This window comes from Barbus barbus (genome assembly GCF_936440315.1).
Source record: "Barbus barbus genome assembly, chromosome: 37".
NCBI lineage: Eukaryota > Metazoa > Chordata > Actinopteri > Cypriniformes > Cyprinidae > Barbus > Barbus barbus.
The window spans coordinates 12,387,445-12,407,310 of NC_136715.1; the positions used below are offsets into that span (position 1 = coordinate 12,387,445).

The window sequence follows — 19,866 nt, forward strand, 5'->3', positions numbered from 1 at the left end:
CACACACACACACACAGACAGACAGAGACAGAACGGTTATAATGTTGGGTTAGCATGGTCTGTGGCAGACTTTTCGTGTCAGGGCAACAATTCAATAAACAAGATAATAAAAAAAAGACATATTTCGCTAAGGAAATGGTTCCAAACAAAGCATGTTGTTGTGCTCTGCAGCAACACACAGCGGTGTTTACTGAATAAATTTGCGTGAGTAAATGATTCACTGACCCATTCATAAAAACAGTTGCTTACTTTTTTTCTGAATGAATCATCTGTTTCGAACGAATCGATTGATTAAAGGACTGACTGACTCACTCATTAAGGCAGTGGCTTGCCGCCACCTAGTGGCAAAGTACCATTCTAATTTTTTTCATCATTTCATATTTCTGTATTCCAAATTTTATATTTGATACATTAGCCTCATAAGATTATTTATGCAATTTGTAAGTGCTGTGTAAGTGCTCCTTCAAAAATATAAGTGTATAGAGCCCTGCGTTTATAATTATACTTGGATGAAAATGAGTCATCCTTAACATTTTTGGTGTTTTGGATTCACTACAGCTGGAGAACAATTAAATACAAAATAGGTTATAGGCTCTTTACTGGGTGATTTTTTATTTTACTGAGTAGCATTCATCATTTTCCCATATAGTGTATAGATTTTTAGGCATTCTATTATCTCAAACAGCCTGAAAAATACTGCATTTAGCTGACGTAAATGGGAAAAAAATCTGCCCGGGGGAGCATGCCCCCGGACCCCCCTAGGTTTGGGCTAAGCCCCTGAATGTTTACATCGTCTGGCTCCGCCCCTGCCTTTAACATGAGAAGATTACACGTCCTCTCGGTAAGAGGCTGCTCTCACAGCAGCTACACTGAAGAGTTCTTGATCATGAATTGGTCCGCGCTACTCCTCTCCTCTCTACCCTCTGAAAGTAAGTGTGTGCTTTGTGTGTTTCTCGGCTCCAAGGTCCGCGTTACCCACCATAAACTCGTCATTGAAGCTGGACATGGAGGCAAGTGTATATTAGCGTGAGTGTGAGTCAGATCCGCAATGAAGGAATGTGCTCCAAACAGCCCCGGTCACATAACGTGCACCCACGCCTTGTGAATAACAGTAAGGGTTTATTATTATAGTTTGCTTCTTAAGATTGGTACAGAGAGGGAATGCTAGATAATGTGTACTACAATATTTCTGTCACTGTAGTAGGTAAGAGACCAAATCCAGCCCGACATCTCCCCCTTGTGTCGCAAAATAGTCAACGACTGAGCCACCTGACCTTATTTATCCAGTCATAATTCTCACCCATGTGGTGTTTTTCAGATGAAAACCCCACATTTCTCATTCATTGTGAATCATTTTTGTAGCAGCACCTCCTCCTGAGTTTATCCTCACCTAGCTTTCGCACTAACTCCAGCTGTCTGGATGTTCAGGATACAGGGATGATTTAAATTCCTGAACTTGAGTCAGAAAGGTACAGGTTTGGGCAGGTCACTGGTACGGCAAAGGTAAACACATCCTGGATCTGACATGCTGAAACCTGAGGGCAAAGGGGAGGAACCCTTTTTAGTTGCATGAATACCTGAAGCTTTTGATTGTTATTTGGACTGATGCTAAATTTACCTCTGATTTCTCTCAGTTATTTGCTGAAAGCTGTAAGTCGGTTTGACACCTACATGGTCAAAGCTGTACCTCGGAGCTGGTTTCTTGGCTTCACAGGGTGGTATTTCATCTCACAGTGTGTGCTTTCTTTTCCCTTCTTTATTTTATAGGCTTACAGTCCCATTCCCTCCAAAAAGTTCAAACATGACCGCTCAAGATCCCCATCAATGGATAAAGAGAAGCAAGCTGATTGGCTACAGTCTCTGGCTGTATATGCAAATAAGGTACATTTTATTGGCTTATTGTTTTCTTTATGAAAAGCATTATCCAGGTAGTGATAGTATTATTTGTCATTCATAATTGTGATATCAGAGCTTTCATTTATTATTATTATTATTATTATTATTATCATATTAGGTTATTATTTAGTTTATTTATATATATATATATATATAACTAAATAATTTGAACTTAATATGATAAAGGGATACACTAATATAAAAAAATCTACACTAAAAAATAAATAAATAAAAACACTAAAACCTAAAATCAGTAATTTTAAATGCCACAAGTGAATTCAGGCATCACAGCGATATAATTTACAGTATGATTAATATTTATTTTGAGATTTGAGATAAAGGTTATTATTGTGTTTAAAGATTAACTTTATCTTCATTCCTAATGAAACCCTCTTATTTTTCTCTCAAGCAGCTCCAGTTCAAGCAAAGACCATCAGCCTTCAGGCCCTGGTCCCCCAGAGTTCCTTCTGCTGAGCGAGAAACACCTAGCCACACGTATGAGAGGTACACTACTGATTAGCCATAAGTAATTCATGGATCATCTCTACTATGCAATGCATCAATACATTTACTTGATTGGGCCATGTCATTAACATCTCATTTTCCCCTGACATTCAGATCGTTTGCTAAAGGACAAGACAGCCTGGTAGTCCCAAATGTATCACTGCCTATTACCACATTTAAAAATAATGAGCAGCCAACGCAACGTTTCTCTCAGCCCACCGAGAGCCACAACACAGGCAAGACAGAGAGCTCCAGGCCAAGAAAGAGGTGGCCCTCTGCAGAGAGACAATCACAGCCGGTGGCCAAGACCTCTCTGCCCTCTCCAGTAGTCAGACATTATCCTCTGGAGAACGAGGACTCAGACACAGAAATCGAGATTGACAACTGTAGCAAAGGTAGGATGTCAAAAAAGAGGATTAGCTGTTAAATACATCTGTGGAAATCCTGTAAAATAACTATGGCTAATGGAAAAACATTCACAATATCTGGCAACTTTTATTTCACTTTTTTTCATTCCAGTTCCTGCTTCCTGTTCTTTGATGTCCCCTCCCTTTACCAATGACATAGGGGTGATGAACCTCAACGCTTACAGCACTGCAGAGGTGCATGATGAGAGGATGAGACTGGGGGCAGCTCCTTACTCTGAGCTGGAAGTCCTCAAGCAGATGCTCTGCAGTGACCTTAACTCTAAAGAAGCTAGAGAGAAATTCCTCCAGGAGATCATCCGCATGCGAGTGAAGCAAGAGGAGAAACTAGCTGCTGCTCTGCAAGCCAAACGAAGCCTTCAGCAGGTACTTACTACGAGGTCTAAAAATCGAAAGAATTTTATTCAAAATTTGAATAAAAGAATGACTTAAAATAAAGAACAAAAAATTCAAAATGTTTAAAGGGCCATTTCACCCAAAAGTGAAAATTCATTAATTTCTCACCCTCATGTCGATCCAAACCCGTAAGACCTTCGTTCATCTTTGGAACACAAATGACGATATTTTTAAAGAAAAAGTCGTGGCCTAATGGTTAGAGAGTCGGACTCGTAATCGAAAGGTTGCGGGTTCGAGTCCCCGGCCGGTAGGGATTGTAGGTGGGGGGAGTGAATGTACAGCGCTCTCTCCACCCTCAATACCACGACTGAGGTGCCCCTGAGCAAGGCACCGAACCCCCAATTCTTCCCCGGGCGCTGCAGCATGGCTGCCCACTGCTCCGGGGGTGTGTGTGTGTGTGTGTGTGTGTGTGTGTGTGTGTGTGTGTGCATTTGTTCACTACTCACTGCTGTGTGTGTGCACTTGGATGGGTTAAACGCAGAGCACCAATTTCGAGGATGGGTCACCATACTTGACAATACGTCACGACTTTACATAAGTAATACTAAAATAAAATACATATAAAATAAGCACATTTGTGACACTGCCCATGTAAACTGCTTTGTACAAAAGGTGTCAGATTCATGTGTTATCTTATAATAATATTGACTGTCTTCCTCAGGAGCTGGAGTTTGTCAGGGTGACTAAGAAGGGCAGGCTGAGGGAGGCCATCGAAGCAAAGCGGAACCTGAGGAAGGAGATTGAGCGCCTCCGTGTGGAGTGTGAGAAGAAGGTGCGAGATGTCAACGAGTCCTGCGGCAGGCTGAAGAGGGAGCTGGACAGAGAGAGACAGCTCCGTGTGTGTGATAAGGGCTGTGAGGCAGGACGTCTGAGGGCCAAGTACTCCTCACAGGTGAGATTTGGCACATCCTGTTGGTATATTTGAACACAGCCAAGTACAGATGGTAAATTTACACTGTGTCCTGGCTGGTTTTAGTGGCTGTTTTTGCTAGTGCTCTCACATTGATGACCCCATTGTATGTAATAAAGTATAATGAAGGATGTGCACACTCTCTCAGATTGAAGATCTGCATGCAAAGCTCCAGCAAGCAGAAGTGGACCGTGAGCAGTTAAGAGAGGACCTGCTGAAGGAGCGGGAAGCCCGGCAGAACCTGGAGATGGTCGTCAAAGAGCTCCAGGAACAGCTGGGCCACGAAGCAGAGACGGAGGGACGTGCCATCTCAAACACACAACCGACTGAGGGAGAGAAGAAAGAAATGAGAGATGATGTATCTTAAGCATTTAATGGGTTCAGTGTATGGCTGTAGTTGAAGACTTTGATTTGAGGACGAGTAGAGCCAAAAAAGCCAAAACTTTCTTGAAAAAATACTGGAGCACAGGAGCATGATAATAAAAAAACAAGCATTTTACAGTGGACTGTTTACCAAAACCAATGGAAACTGCAGCCGTAATTCATGAACTCAAGTAACTGGAAAGAAGTTTGCTCGCTCCTTGAGAGGAGGATGCTCGGAGACGGTGGCATCACGTGTAACTGACTCTCCTTCAGTTAGCTCCTTTAAGCTAAGCTAAGGATTTTTTTTGTTATAAGCTATTTAAATTTTTGCGAAGATACTTGAATAATATTTGGGAAACACACAATTTGTTGACAGTAGCAGGTGAACAATCTGCTAGTGCCGCTGATACTCTGTAAACTAGAAAGTGTTACAAGCCAGAATTCAACATAGTACACAGGTGTTGTCATTACAATGTTCTGCTCGCTTTTATTTTACCTTTTTGTTCGCTGTTGTGTTGAAATAGTTTGCATGAGCGACATTGCTACGGAGCAGCAAAGCTTTATTATAAGCCTACATTCAAATGAGCTTTTTATCTTTGTATTTTTAATTACCATGTACTTAAAACCCTATAGTATTGGCAACGATCAATATGGGCTGAATCCTATCCTCAGTCCTGAACTACAATATCAAGTATTATACTTTACTAATTACCAGTTTTTGCAGTCCAAACAAACATTACAGCATGGGGCATGATATTGATCACTCCTAGCTTCTTGTTTGATGGTGAAATTAATGTTTTGTTTTGTTTTTTTCATTCAAAATCAGAATTGACAAACATCCAATTTTAGTCACTTGTTTTAGGGCTCTTTTATCGTAAAAAAAAAATGCTGTTAATGAAAATAACATTTCTACTTATATAGAAATTAAGGATATATATTTTTTTACTTTCTACCAAAAAAAAAAGAATTGCACTTTTAAGAAAAGATAGTTGTGTTGTGTATTTGAAGCCCTCTGTTTTTTCAAATCTCAGACACCAAGTATTGAATAAAGCAGTTTTCATACATTTGTTACCGATGTGAATACCACTTAAACATAAAAACATTATGTAAATATGATAGTGTGCTTTACACTTCACTCTAAATGCTTTTTCTCCAAACCAATAGACTATGTATAAAAAAATTTAACACATAAATGGATTTCTCCTATCATAATTTCAACTAGAGGGCATTTACTATATAAAATCCTTATGTAATATTAACAAAAAAAACTTAGATCATTATATTTCTGAATAAATCCAGTCCCTTTGGAAATCACTTTATATAATTACCAAAGCAAAGATGCACATTCTGAGTTTATGGTGGAGAAATCAGAAGTGTGACTGATTAACTGTAAAGAGTATTTGCTGAATTTCTAATGATCTTTTATCTCTGTTACCCCTGCCTTGAATAAACCTGCAGTAATACATATACTAACTTTTCCATCTCTCTATTTATTCTGGGTACATTTTTACTTCCCCCTTCTATATAACGAGATCTGTATGCTTTCCTATGTCCGTTTTTAACCTTTTTATGTTTTCATAGTCACACTAGAGATATGCATTGTGTTCAGGGTCTTGTCATAGTTTTGGTTTTGATGTGGGTCATTTTTGTCACTTGTTCCCCCCGTATAATAACATCATTAAACAGAATCAACCATTCTTTTTGTGTTTTCAGATATTTTTTGCGCCACACAATATTAGGATCATATAAATCTAATGCCACTGTAGAGCCTAGATTTGATAGTAGCATTTTAAATTTACACATACGTTATTTACGTTTAAAATGTATATATACCCTGATCATAAGACAAAAGTGTGTGTGTGTGTACTATTGTGCAAATGTCTTAGGCCAAAAAATGGATTTAAGACAGTTAATTGTAATAATCCAGTGACAAAGAGATCTCCACATAGAGATCTGATCTCATCATCATCCAGTCTGTCTGAAAAATCTGAGACAGACTAAATCCAGAAGAACTGTGGCAACGTCTCCAAGATGCTTCAAGAAATCTACCTGCAAAGCTACCTGAAAAACTATGCACAACCTAGGGCAAAAGCTGTTTTAAACGCAAAGGGTGGTCTCACCAAATATTGATTTGTATATATGTGATAAAACAAAAAAAGAGGATGAAATCAAAAGGAATATCATGTTTTCATGTTAACTGGCAATGTTTTTACTTTAGTAGCATTAGACAAACAAAAATATTGATATATCATCCCCTATCCTTTTCCTCGAGTTGACCAATGAGACATGGCAATCGGCAGTACGAGTAATGCCTTCATCTCATCCTGGATTAGAGATTTACTGATTGCTGACACGTGTGGCTCCTCATCCAGTCCCAGTTCCTCCTAAACTTGCAGCCACAGCACGTCGGTCCACAAAACTACACTGGAATATTTGAAGAAAACTCACTATCAATGGACAAGAGGGAGGGTCAATCACTAAGAGGATCAGTCAAACAGAGGTGCCAACTGGAATTAAATCATCTGTCCACATGCAGATTTCTCCCCTTGAGAAGTGTTGGCTCATCATTTCAGTAACCCCCGTCTTGGAAGAAAGCTGACCTTATGAGTTACAGGACTAATACGGTGGGTGAGGGACATGACCAGAGGTCTAGGTTATGACCATACAAGAGTCCTGCAGTAATGAACACATCTCCAGGAATGGCACCATCATCTCCAGTCTTGTTTTCGCCATCTCTCACCAGGCGGCCTCCCAGTCCTGGGAGGAGGTCACCTTCACCTTTCAGATCGCCCTCTCCTTCTATAATGACTTCACCTAAACTATGGCAGAAAGCTGCGATATCACGTTTGGCTGAGGAGTTCTTCTGGATAGGGGGAAGTATTGTCGCATCACCGAAATGGAGAATGGGCCAGATAGGTAAGAATTAAGACACCAAATCTCATGTTTTTACTACTCTTTTTTTTTTTTTTTTTCACTATAATTGTTAAATGATCTAAATGTGCTGGGTGTAATTCAGCAACTTTTCAGCAGTTCTAAAATGTTATTGTTTCATACTTTATTCAGTTTTATATTTAGAGTCATTTTGTATGTTACGCACTTTTATTTAAGTGCACTTAAAATAATTTGAGAGTTTTAATAATAAGACAGTGTCCATATGCCTCTCACGGCAGCATATGGACACAAACAATCCGCAGAGATTAGACTGACTAGCTGTGTCACATGACCCCTCTGTCCTTGATCCGCTCCTCCAAAGCAACTTTTTTGAAAACATACCCTGACTTGACTGCTAAAAGTAACCTTTAGTGACTCCTGGTCCATTACCATGTTATTCTGATATATACACAGAAAGTAGGAGAAGAAAAGTCGTTATAATAATATATGGGTAGCCTAGGCCTAATTCAAACGCCACCACCTTAAAATAGAAGTGGAAGTGTTTTCTTTTGGATTTTTTTTTCTTTTCCATAAAAATACCACCAAATTATTTTGATGAGAACATCTCATTACGTTGCTGTACGAGTTTGCATCATTTTAGTACTGTTTCCATGATGCATGCCAGCAGACAGAAAACAGCCTTATGAACCTGTGCGTGCATGACGCAGCTGTGTAATCTGATTGAGAAGGTACTTGATACATCTGCTTGAACAATTAAACTCTGACATTCAAAGGATTTTCTTAAAGGTGCACTCAATAAAAACGTTGATAACTAAAGGAATTAATTTTATTAAAAATATGTAAGGCGAGTAGGGTGCCCTTAATACCGCTTTTGTCCAGGATGGGATTTCTAAACATGTTGGTTTGTTTTTCCTATTGTTTTAATACTTGCGTGTAATGTCTGAAAAGTAGTTTGACCGATACGCATTGTACATAAATGACCAATCGGGGTGGGAGAGAAGGTTGGATCTACATAGAACGGTCAAAGCAGTACAAATACGTGTACTGTACATATAATGTGTGTGAACTGTAGAAAGCACGTCAGTTGTAAAACAAAGCCAACCCTGGACGTTTATTTAGAAACCCCAGCCAGGAAATGTCCTGGAAAGTTATAATAGTAGGTTGTTTATCACATGAGCTGCCAAATAGTAATAATAAAAGTTCTCATTTGCTTTTGCAGTGGAGAGATGCATTTGCAGCATGCAGGCCGGATCTCAAATGATTAAACTGAGAGGAAAATCCAAGGCTCTGGTGCGCCTCTTCTATCTAGATGAGCACAAGTCCTGCATCCGCTGGAGGCCCTCCAGAAAACATGAAAGAGCTAAAAGTGAGTCACACAGAAACCTGCTTGTTCTGCTGAGACACACCAACACGTGCTTGTTGTTTTCAACACGCCATTAAATCACATGACATGCGCAATTTGCTGTTCATGTATCTCGTTTTGAAAGAGGAGATAATGAAAGAATCAACCCTTAGCATTGCCTTTGCTAGAAACTGATGTCTTACAATCAAACAATGAGTCAAGGAACAGATGGTGAAAATCATGGCTCATATTACCTCTGGTTCATTTGTCATTCGCATTTTAATGAGTGAAAAAAGTATTTGACCCCTTCGCAAAACATGACTTAGTACTTGGTGGCAAAACCCTTGTTGGCAATCACGGAGTTCAGACGTTTCTTGTAGTTGGCCACCAGGTCTGCACACATCTCAGGAGGGATTTTGTCTCACTCCTCTTTGCAGATCCTCTCCAAGTCATTAAGGTTTCGAGGCTGATGTTTGGCAACTCGAACCTTTCACAAGACGGGCCTGTACATGTGCTTTCTTGAGCAGGGGGACCTTGCAGGCGCTGCAGGATTTCAGTCCTTCACAGCGTAGTGAGTTACCAGTTGTTTTCTTGGTGACTATGGTCCCAGCTGCCTTGAGATCATTGACAAGATCCTCCCGTCTAGTTCTGGGCTGATTCCTCACCGTTCTCATGATCACTGAAACTCCACGAGGTGAGATCTTGCATGGAGCCCCAGACCGAGGGAGATTGACAGTTATTTTGTATTTCTTCCATTTGCGAATAATCCCACCATCTGTTGTCAGCTTCTCACCAAGCTGCTTGGCGATGGTCTTGTAGCCCACTCCAACCTTGTGTAGGTCTATAATCTCCCTTTAAGAGAGTGCTCCTTATCTCAGCTCTTTACGTGTATAAAAGACACCTGGGAGCCAGAAATCTTGCTGATTGATAGGGGATCATATACTTATTTCACTCATTAAAATGCAGATCAATTTATAACTTTTTTGAAATGCGCTTTTTCTGGATTTCTGTTGTTGTTGTTGTTATTCTGTCTTTCACTGTTCAAGTAAATTATAGACTGATAATTTTATAGATAACCGCTGGAAAAAAATATCAAACAAGAGCACTGTACTATTTATTCTTGTTCTTGTTTTATTCAGTCACCATAGACTCCATCCATGAGGTCTGTGAGGGGATGAGAACTGAAGTCTTCAGGCGATTTGCCAACAATAACTTTGATCCAAACTGCTGCTTCAGTATTTACCATGGAGACCATGTGGAATCTCTTGATTTGGTGTCCACGAATGGAGAAGAGGCACGGACCTGGATTACTGGCCTTAAATACCTGCTGGCAGGCATCAGTGACGAGGATAGTCTGGCAAAAAGGCAACGGACACGAGATCAATATCCTTTTAATTGTGTCCACTTATGTTCTGAATCCACCCATAGCTATGGAAGCCTGTTTCTGCCACTGAATTTAAAAAAGAAAAACGGTTATTGCGACTTTTTATCTCACAATTCTGAGATAGGCCTATAAACTCGCAATTGCAAGTTATAAAGTCAGAATTACGATTTATAAAGTCACAATTGCGAGATAAAAACTCGCAATTCAGATTTTTTTTTCTCAGAATTGTGAGATATAAGCTTGCAATTCTGAGAAAATCAGAATTGTGAGAAATTACCTTTTTTATTTTTTATTCAGTGGCGGAAACAAGCTTCCATACATAGCCCCCCACCCCATGTGGCCTGCTTCAGTTTGTGCAAATGGTTATGTATTCTATGTGAGAGTGGATGTTTCCTTACATCTTGTTGCAAATGGTTGAGACAGACCTTTACAGAAGCAGACAAAAATGGAGATGGGAATCTAAGCATTGGAGAGGTTTTACAGTTGCTCCACAAGCTCAATGTGAACCTTCCAAAGCAGAAAGTCAGAGAAATGTTCAAGGTACATTATATCTTGTCAACGTGGGTTGTATGTGCAGAGGTCTGATCCAAATTTAAAGGAGAAAAAAGTTCATAATCAAAAATACATACCACATTGTATTATTGTATTATTTTAGGGAGTCGCCAACTACAATTAAATGACATTTTTCAGTACTATAATCGGAGCTGGATTAATAAAGTGTGTAGCTTCACTCTGTTTTCCGAGTGAATTAAAAAAAAGTTTTTGTCACAGAATACACTACTAGTAAAAAGTTTGGGGATGTAGTTTTTTGTTTGTTTGTTTGTTTAAGTGTTTTTATCTGTTGTGCTCATCAAGGCTGCATTTGTTTGATCAAAAATACAGAAAAACAGTAATATTGTTAAATATTATTACAATTTAAAATAACTTTTCTATTTGAATATATTTTAAATTCTAATGTCTTTCTGTGATGACAAAGCTGAATTTACAGCAGCCATTACTCCAGTCTTCAGTGTCACATGATCATTTTATTAACTTTCTTATTATTATCAATGTTGAAAACAGTTGTGCTGCCTAAAGTTTTTGGTGGGGCACCATGATACATTTTTTTTCATTGTATCATGATTCTTTGAATAGAAAGTTCAAAAGAACAGCATGTATTTGAAATAGAAATCGTTTGTTACATTATAAATGTCTTTACTGTCACTTTTCATCAATGTAATGCATCTTTGCTAAATAAAGTATTATTATTATTAAATATTACTGACCCCAAACTTTCGAACAGTAATGTGGGCCTATATATGTAAGTTCAGTTCCACTGTCTGCAAAAAACCAAGCTAGTTTGATGAGCATATCAAATTCTCCTAGCTAGTGTTTTTCACAAGTCTAATTCTACTATTTCTGCATAGTTGGCGTAAAAGTTTCCTTTAAATATCATCATTGCCACATTATATTGGTTTAAAACACTTCCACCGTGCTATTAGCAAAGATGCAGATACGTACGCTCAGTGAGTAACATATGGTTTGCTTTGAACAGATGGCGTTGTCTGAAACTGGTTGAGGTCTTAACTCTAGAGCCTCTAATCCTTTATGGAGACATATATTTATACTGCAACCACTACTTTCACTAAAAGTACAAATAGTGCTGTCTAAAATATCTCTTTCTAATTTAGACTTGAATTCAAATAAAATAAATGTAATTGTGTAATTGCCTGCAGTATCCACCAAAACCAATGACAATTAATGTTTGTCTTTTAAACAATGGCCAAAAACATGCACATTGTATTACATGGCTGGCTATATTACATATTTGTATTTTGTAAGATTATGTTTTACACATATTTTCATTTCAAAGAAAACCCTGTGCATTCACAGGAGGCTGACACTGATGAAAACCAGGGGTCGTTGACATTTGAGGAATTCTGTACCTTTTACAAGCTGATCTCAACACGCCGAGATCTTTACTTACTAATGATCACCTACAGCAACCACAAAGAGCACATGGACCTGAACGACCTCCAGCGCTTCTTGGAAAATGAGCAAAAGGCTGGTGTGATTCATTTAGCACATCTTCACAAAGTTATTTATTTTTTCAATAAGCTGCTCTTTTGATGGACATGAACCGTCTTATTTGTAATTGGTAAATGTTCTCTTTTCCTAGATGGTAAATGTGACCAAAGACTACTGCAAGATGATCATCAACCAGTTTGAGCCATGTTGTGAAAACCAAACACGTATGGTGCTGGGTATTGATGGTGAGAGACTATTTCTTTGCTTCATCTTTTGTATCATCAGATGTTTACAGCATTTATCTTGCTTTCTAAGGTTTCACCAACTACATGCGTAGTCCTGCAGGGGACGTCTTCAACCCAGAACACTATCAAGTAAATCAGGACATGACACAACCACTGACGAATTATTATATCGCATCGTCTCACAACACTTACCTGACTGGAGATCAGCTGCTGTCTCAGTCTCGGGTTGATATGTATGCGTATGTGCTTCAGGCAGGCTGTCGCTGTGTGGAAGGTAAGAATATACTTCTCTCAACCTAAAAGCTTGTTGTCAACATGCTGTAGATCAAAGTGAATGTCTTTTTGGATAAAGTACTGGTCAAAGTAAAACACATTTTAATGGGGTGTTTACAGTCTATGCTACCCTTCAAATGACGCAGAAATCGTTATCATGACTTCAAATTTCTCTGCCTCTCCAGTTGACTGCTGGGATGGTCCTGATGGGGAACCGATTGTGCATCATGGATACACACTTACCTCAAAAATCCTGTTTAAAGATGTTGTTGAGACAATCAATAAATATGCATTTGCCAAAACTCAGTAAGTGATATTTTAAATTATTTTCTAAGATTATAGAAATGAATAATAAATAAAAGAAAAATAATGACTAATAATAATAATAATGGTAATAGTAAATATATATATATGAAATTAAAAAATTTATATAATATAATATGATATTAACTATTTCTTCCACTATCAGATATCCAGTGATCCTTTCTATAGAGAACCACTGCACTGTGCCTCAGCAGAAGAAAATGGCTCAGCATCTCATGGAAGTGCTACAGGACAAGCTGGACCTGTCAAATATAAATGTGAATGAGTCCAGACGTCTGCCATCTCCAGAGCTTTTAAAAGGGAAAGTGCTTGTCAAGGTGAGGTAATATATTGTACTTGTTGGAAGTAGCATTTTTTTGGTACTAAATGATGGAATAACCTGACATTGCGGTGCTTTCCAGGGAAAGAAGCTGCCAGCAAACATTGATGCTGATGCAGAGGAAGGAGATGTGTCTGATGAAGACAGCGGTGAAGAGGATGAGGAGGAAGAGAAGAATATTAATGGAGATGTGAGATGCTTTTTCCTTTTTTCTACATTAGAATAATTGGGTTATTCCCCCTCTGGAGTACTCAACTAAAAACTGCTGTGTTCTGGATTACAGACCACTGAAGGAGCACCAGAGACGGGCGACGAATCAAAGAAACGCTCACGGAGGTTGTTCATGGACAGCTTCAGGCGCAAGGTCTCCAAGGACTTTCCACTAGGCGTATATCATTTCCAGTAATTTAGGAAAAAGCAATCTCACAAAAACAGCATTATACTAGTGTTATAATGTTCCATAATCTGTGTTTCAGAAGAAAAAGCGGGTAAAGTTAAAAAAGAGGCCCGTCCTGAGTGACTCTGATAATGAGCAGGAAATTCCAGGCAGTAATGATAAACAGGTCATCAACTATGGCAGGTGAGAATTTCAGGAGATACAGTTTGTTGTTGAATTTGCTGTGAATTGTACAAAACAAAAACAAAAAAAAGCAGCTACATATTCAGCTATATATTCATGACTATATTTTAACAATTCAATAAATGTTAATGAAAAAACCTAAAACATAGCATAACTCCCCCGTGTACAAAACTAAAATGAGAAACTATTTCAATCAAATGAAATGTGATGCATCAATGATAGAGACTTCTATGTATTTCAACATATTAACAAAAACAAAAACAATAAAAATGACAAAAACACACTAACTTGAACTAAAATGAAACTGAAAACAGAAAATATAAAAATAAAACACTATAATTATAATATCTCAATTATAATAAAATAACTGTGATGATAGTACTAATAACTAAAAACTAGTGCTGTCAAATGATTAATCACGATTAATCGCATACAAAATAAAAGTTTTTGTTTGAATAATACATGTGTGTGTTCTGTGTATATTTAATATGTATATATTATAAATACATACACATCCAGTACATATTTTGAAAATATTTATAAAATGTTTATATTTATATTCATATAATTGATATCATAAATAAATATATTTAATATATAAAAAAACATATTTTTCTGAAATATATATTCATGCGTGTGTGTGTGTGTATTTATATATACATAATAAATATACACAGTACACATACATACATTATGTAAACCAAAACTTTTATTTTGTATGCAATTCATTGCGATTAATCATTTGACAGCTCTACTAAAAACATAACTTGTACAGTAAAATTAATTGTCTTATTAAACATCATTTTTCACTTTTGTATTGTACCATTCTTACAAATATTTTTACAGTGTGTGATACAATGCCTGGTCTGATCTAATCTAAATCTGTCCAGTTTAATAATAGTTGGTGTTTTGTGCAAATGTCTTTGCAGACGAAGGAAAACAATGAGACTTTCTCGTGCCCTTTCTGATCTAGTCAAATACACAAAGTCAGTGCGAGTTCACGATATAGAAACTCAAGGTAAGACAAATGTAAATACAGTTGCAACCTCAATAATAGTCACTAAATGAGCACAAACTGTTAAAGTGTTCTTGATGTATGTCTAAATAAACTGTATGTGTGTTGCAGCATACATGTGCAGCTGGCAAGTGTCCTCCTTAAACGAAAGCCTAACTAACCAGATTCTGCAGCTAAAGCCTGCCCAGTTAGTTCGCTTGAATCAACGACAGCTCTTACGAGTCTACCCTTCCAACTACCGCGTTGATTCTAGCAACTTCAATCCTCAGCCTTTTTGGAATGCAGGATGTCATTTAGGTATGAATTAGCTTTTTTGTTCAATTTATTATGAATAATTTCCTTTCTAATTATCTTCAAAGCCTGTTGTTTTTCATTAATGATGAAACGGCAACGACTTTGATTTGAACAGCAATGGATCCTTGCTGGCAAATGGTTCTCTCTTTTTTTTATGTATCACATTTGCACCATGCATTTGTTTGAAATGTTGTTTCATCTTTCCAGTTGCTCTCAACTATCAAACAGAAGGCCGTATGCTACAGCTGAACAGAGCTAAATTTGCAGCGAATGGAAACTGCGGCTATGTACTGAAGCCAAAATGCTTGTGTAAAGGTAGGTTGGTGCCTCTAGAGTGCAGACAAAAAAAGACATTTCTTTGATGCATTAAATGTATTATTTTCTTTGAAAGGCACTTTTCACCACACATAATGATTGTCCTCAGGTGCCTTTAATCCTATGCTGGAAGACCCTTTGCCAGGACACAGGAAATCTCAGCTAGTGCTCAAGATAATTAGTGGCCAGCAGCTACCGAAGCCAAAAGACTCCATGTTAGGAGACAGAGGAGAGGTGAGATCCCTCATACTGAAATTAAAGTAAGTGATAAAATGTTACAAGCTGTCTGAGATTGAATGTTTGTTGTCCAGATCATAGATCCCTTTGTGGAAGTGGAGATTATTGGATTGCCTATCGATTGCAATAAACAGCAGACAAGAGTAGTAGATGACAACGGTAAGTACAAAGCTGAATTGTGCAAACAGAACTTGGCATATATATATAATTATAGCTTACACACAAAAAAAATGATTGGTATAGGTGAGCTAAATGTAAACCGTTTCCCATGTTTTGCCCATGTAACAGGTTTTAACCCCATGTGGGAGGAGACCCTTGTGTTTACTTTGCACATGCCTCAGATTGCCTTTGTACGCTTTATGTTTTGGGACCATGATCCAATTGGACGAGACTTCATTGGACAGAGAACCATAGCATTTAAAAGCATGATGCCAGGTAAATTACATGCCAGTCATTGACATTATTGGACAGAGAATGCTGTATATATTTACATTTTTGTCAATAATTCATTCAGCCTGAATTGTATTATTCCCTTGTTCCACAGGCTATCGACATGTTTATTTAGAAGGTATGGAAGAAGCATCTATCTTTGTGCATGTTGGCATTAATGACATCACAGGAAAGGTAATTTTTTATTGAATTTCTTTTCTCTTTTGCATAAATGTAGCTACTGAATTTTTGACTGCTGTTGAAGGAGAAGTTCACTTCCAAAATTAAAATTTCCTCATCATTTACTCACCCCCCTTTCATCCAAGATGTTCATGTGTTTCTTCATTCGCAAAGAAATGTAGGTTTTTGAGGAAAACATTCCATTTTTCTCCATATGGACTTCAACGGGTTGCAAATTGCAGTTTTAATGCCGCTTCAAAGAGCTCTACACAATCCCAGTTTAGGAATAAGGGTCTTATCAAGCTAAATGATTGGTTATTTTCTTAAAAAATAAAAATGTATATACTTTTTAACCACAAATGCTCATCTTGCACTAGCGCCGCGATGCACATGCACATCTTCAGGCATTGCGCAATCACGTTGGAAAAGTCACTCTCGGTTAGTTATTCATCTGTTTACTTCGGTTCAAAAAGGTAGGGCAGGGCGAAATCTCATTTCCTTCTCCAACTTCAAAATAGTCTGACATCTCTTTACTTTTTTTTTTGGTAAATGGCGTTTGACTTTATTTACGTTCGCTTTGTAAACACTGGGTCAGTACTTCCTCCTACTGTATTCCATAATGCATGAGGTCAAGCTAGTGCAAGACCAGCATTTGTAGTTTAAAAGTATACAATTTTTTCTTAGAAAATGACCAATTGTTTCACTAGACAAGACCTTATTCCTCAACTGGGATCGTGTAGAGCCCTTTGCAGCTGCATTGAAACTGCAATTAGGTCCTTCAACCCATTGGCTCCCATTGAAGTCCACTATATGGAAAAAAAAATCAGGAAAATTAGCAGGACATTTTCATTCTGGAAGTGAACTTGTCTGTTAATCACCATTTTAACATAAAATTGTTTTGCTGATATATTGATAACCAGGTCAAATCAAGCAATGCGGTAAAGCAGCTAATCCAGAAAAACCTTATGCAGACCTCTGAAGATGGCGCAAGGACATCCTTTGGCCCGAACTTCCTACGGAAAAGAGCTGGAAAGAGCCAAGCTAAAGTGGTGAAGGGCTCAGCTGACTGCTACACCAAAGAAGACTTTCTAAACAGACGTTACAGTGATGACGTGACCTCAAAGGACAGCAGGAGCACCTCACAGTCTGCATCTTTGCTCAGAGGAGCTCAAAGTGAACCCCTGAGAAGGGCCCATAAGGTCTGTTTTCAGGAGCCGGAAGGATCTCACGAGGCACGGAGCCGCTTGTCCTCCATCACATGCTCTGGTGCAGCAGGAGTGGCTATGGACTACACCAACTTAGCATTCGATTCAAAAGATAGTTCAGATTTGAACATTCAGACTTCTGTGATTCAATCACACCTTGAGGAAAACAAAGAGCTGACTGTTTCAAAACTAAATAAACAGGAGTGTGAGTCTACAAACTTAGCGATTACTAAGATAAAGGTTCCCACTTCTACACTGAATAATCAGTCCTTGTCAATGCAAATCTCAGGTGTTAAATCTGAGGATTCAGAAGAGGAACCTGAGATGTACGAACCTCAAGAGAGTCAGAAAATTCAATCCGAACCTACACAAGAGTGTGAACCCTTAAATTTCCACCCAATACCTGATGGAGTACTAGATCCTTCCAGTGGAACGTTAAACACCAGAACTGTGTTGCTCAGGAATAAATTTGGACGTTCTTTAGATGGTAGGCTTAACCCTCAGTGGCAGCCGTTGTCAATCCCTGCAACCCCTGCGCTGAGCAGACGCATGAATGACCCAGACACACCGTCTTCCAAAGATTCACCATTTAAAGGGCGTAGATCACAAAGCGTCCCAAGACGCCGTCCGCCCTCGCCACCAAACACACCCCATCACGTTAGGAAAGATTTCCTCAACCAGCACCCTGTCCCTCAGTGCAGTTACTCTGCACCAAAAAACTCTGTTTATAATAATCACAACCTCGCTGAGAGCGAATCAAGCAGCCTAAGTAGTTTGGACAGCCTTGACCTCAGTACTCTGCCATCTCGTTTCCCTGACAACCAGCAGCAGACAATGGGCACACTGCAGAGGGACATGAATGCTCTGTTTGAGCAGAAAATGTGTGAGATTCGCTGCCATTCGCCACTGTTTTTCAGAGGTAAGTCGTAAGGTGCAGAAAAGTGCCTTCTAAATGATTGTTAAATTAATGCTCTTTTTTAATGCTGGTTGAGTAAAACAAAAAACACTTTTTATTTGAGCTTACAAGAGATCTCACTGATGTTAATTTGGGGTTTTAATCTTTTTTTTTTTTTTTTTTTTAGATTCTTCAACATTGTAGAAAAAAACATGCATGTGAAACCTAAGAAGAAACATAAATAACAAAATTCCACACTGCAATTACGGGTATGGACAGATGCTCCAGGAAGAAAAGCAATTACATAAATACATATTTGTATTTTGCACAAGTATTATCTTGATTAAATCTTACTCGTCAACTCATGCCATCTGGACTCATAATTCATAATTTTTCTATAAGGAGCCTGGAATGTTACATTTGGACTTTTGCATTTGGAAGCTGCAATTCAGAATTGAAAACTAAACACATTTGCTCAGATTTGATCTTAGAGTGTGCTTATGCTTAAATCCACGTCAGCGCTCATATTTATAAAGACGTCTTTGACGTGGAAAAGTTATTTTTTTATTTTTTTATTGTTTTATTTATTGTCGGAGTATTGCAGGTTTTTTAAAATGTAAGCTGTTCTTGCAGGTCGCTGTTCTAAATGATGATGATTGGTGATATTTTATATGTTAATTAGGATTCGTTTACAAGGCAGAGAGCTGAAATCATTCAATTGCATGCAAGTTCAAGATCATTTGCGAGTCATAGATTTCACATCTGAAAGAGATGCATGCGTTTTCTGTTCGTATGTTCACTCTATGAATCGAACGTATGCATATTCGAGATATGATCGTAAGATCAAATTTGGGATGGTTTCTGCACAACATTTTATAAATGAGGCCCATGTTTCTCATGTTTGTTAAAAATGCAGTCACACTTTGATGTTAGATCAAATTTATTAATTCATTAATATACATGGTGCTAGAATTCATTAATATACATGGTGCATACCTCTTTTGTGACAGCAAGATTGTTTTTTAATTTAACATAATTTTATGTATGTTTCCTATGTTTGAATTGCAAAACAACTGTAATATGTTACTTGTCATTTTTACTTACATATTTTACTTTTCATAGAACTTTTCCTTGCATTTCTAAATTTATTACAAACATTTCCTCTGATGTACAGAATTTAACAAACATAAAATCAAATTTACTCTTTGTTCAGTTGTCTCCAATCTGTCATTCTTTCCAAAATAGATTTCACATTTAACATTTTTGACTCGTAATGCTGGTCTAAAAATCTCTATATTGTTTCTATATTGTTTCAAGATGAAAGGCGTGAGAATGATCTACTGAATGAGATTTTGCTGCAAGATGTACATTAAAAGGTGTCTCATTGCATCTTCATTAAACAGACAGGCAGCTTGATTTAAATGTAAAAAGAAAAA

The 19,866-nt window shown here is 37.9% G+C and overlaps 1 protein-coding gene and 1 pseudogene across 4 annotated transcripts in view; both read left to right on the forward strand.

Annotated features, from left to right (window-relative positions):
* LOC306857270 (ski oncogene-like) overlaps positions 1–6,191 on the forward strand; it is a 35,347-nt gene extending 29,156 nt beyond the window's left edge. The window contains exons 2-7 of one of the 3 annotated variants that reach the window (XM_079397124.1): positions 1,768–1,881; positions 2,309–2,400; positions 2,515–2,795; positions 2,920–3,191; positions 3,883–4,113; positions 4,280–6,191. In XM_079397124.1, the coding sequence (XP_079253250.1) occupies positions 1,768–1,881; positions 2,309–2,400; positions 2,515–2,795; positions 2,920–3,191; positions 3,883–4,113; positions 4,280–4,498 (1,209 nt within the window). In that variant the 3' untranslated portion in view covers positions 4,499–6,191. Of the gene's footprint in view, positions 1–1,767; positions 1,882–2,305; positions 2,401–2,514; positions 2,796–2,919; positions 3,192–3,882; positions 4,114–4,279 lie in introns of all 3 variants that reach the window. The other 2 variants (XM_079397125.1, XM_079397123.1) reach the window with 2 other exon arrangements.
* Positions 6,192–7,298: 1,107 nt separating this feature from the next.
* Positions 7,299–19,855, forward strand: LOC306856644 (1-phosphatidylinositol 4,5-bisphosphate phosphodiesterase eta-2-like; annotated as a pseudogene). The gene is made up of 21 exons: positions 7,299–7,410; positions 8,606–8,752; positions 9,868–10,125; positions 10,536–10,652; positions 11,985–12,155; positions 12,271–12,364; positions 12,435–12,638; positions 12,823–12,943; positions 13,107–13,278; positions 13,363–13,470; positions 13,564–13,644; positions 13,757–13,860; positions 14,790–14,878; positions 14,987–15,172; positions 15,377–15,484; positions 15,594–15,718; positions 15,796–15,880; positions 16,010–16,156; positions 16,266–16,345; positions 17,251–18,454; positions 18,618–19,855. The product of its transcript is annotated as a 1-phosphatidylinositol 4,5-bisphosphate phosphodiesterase eta-2-like (transcript).
* Positions 19,856–19,866: the final 11 nt, after the last annotated feature.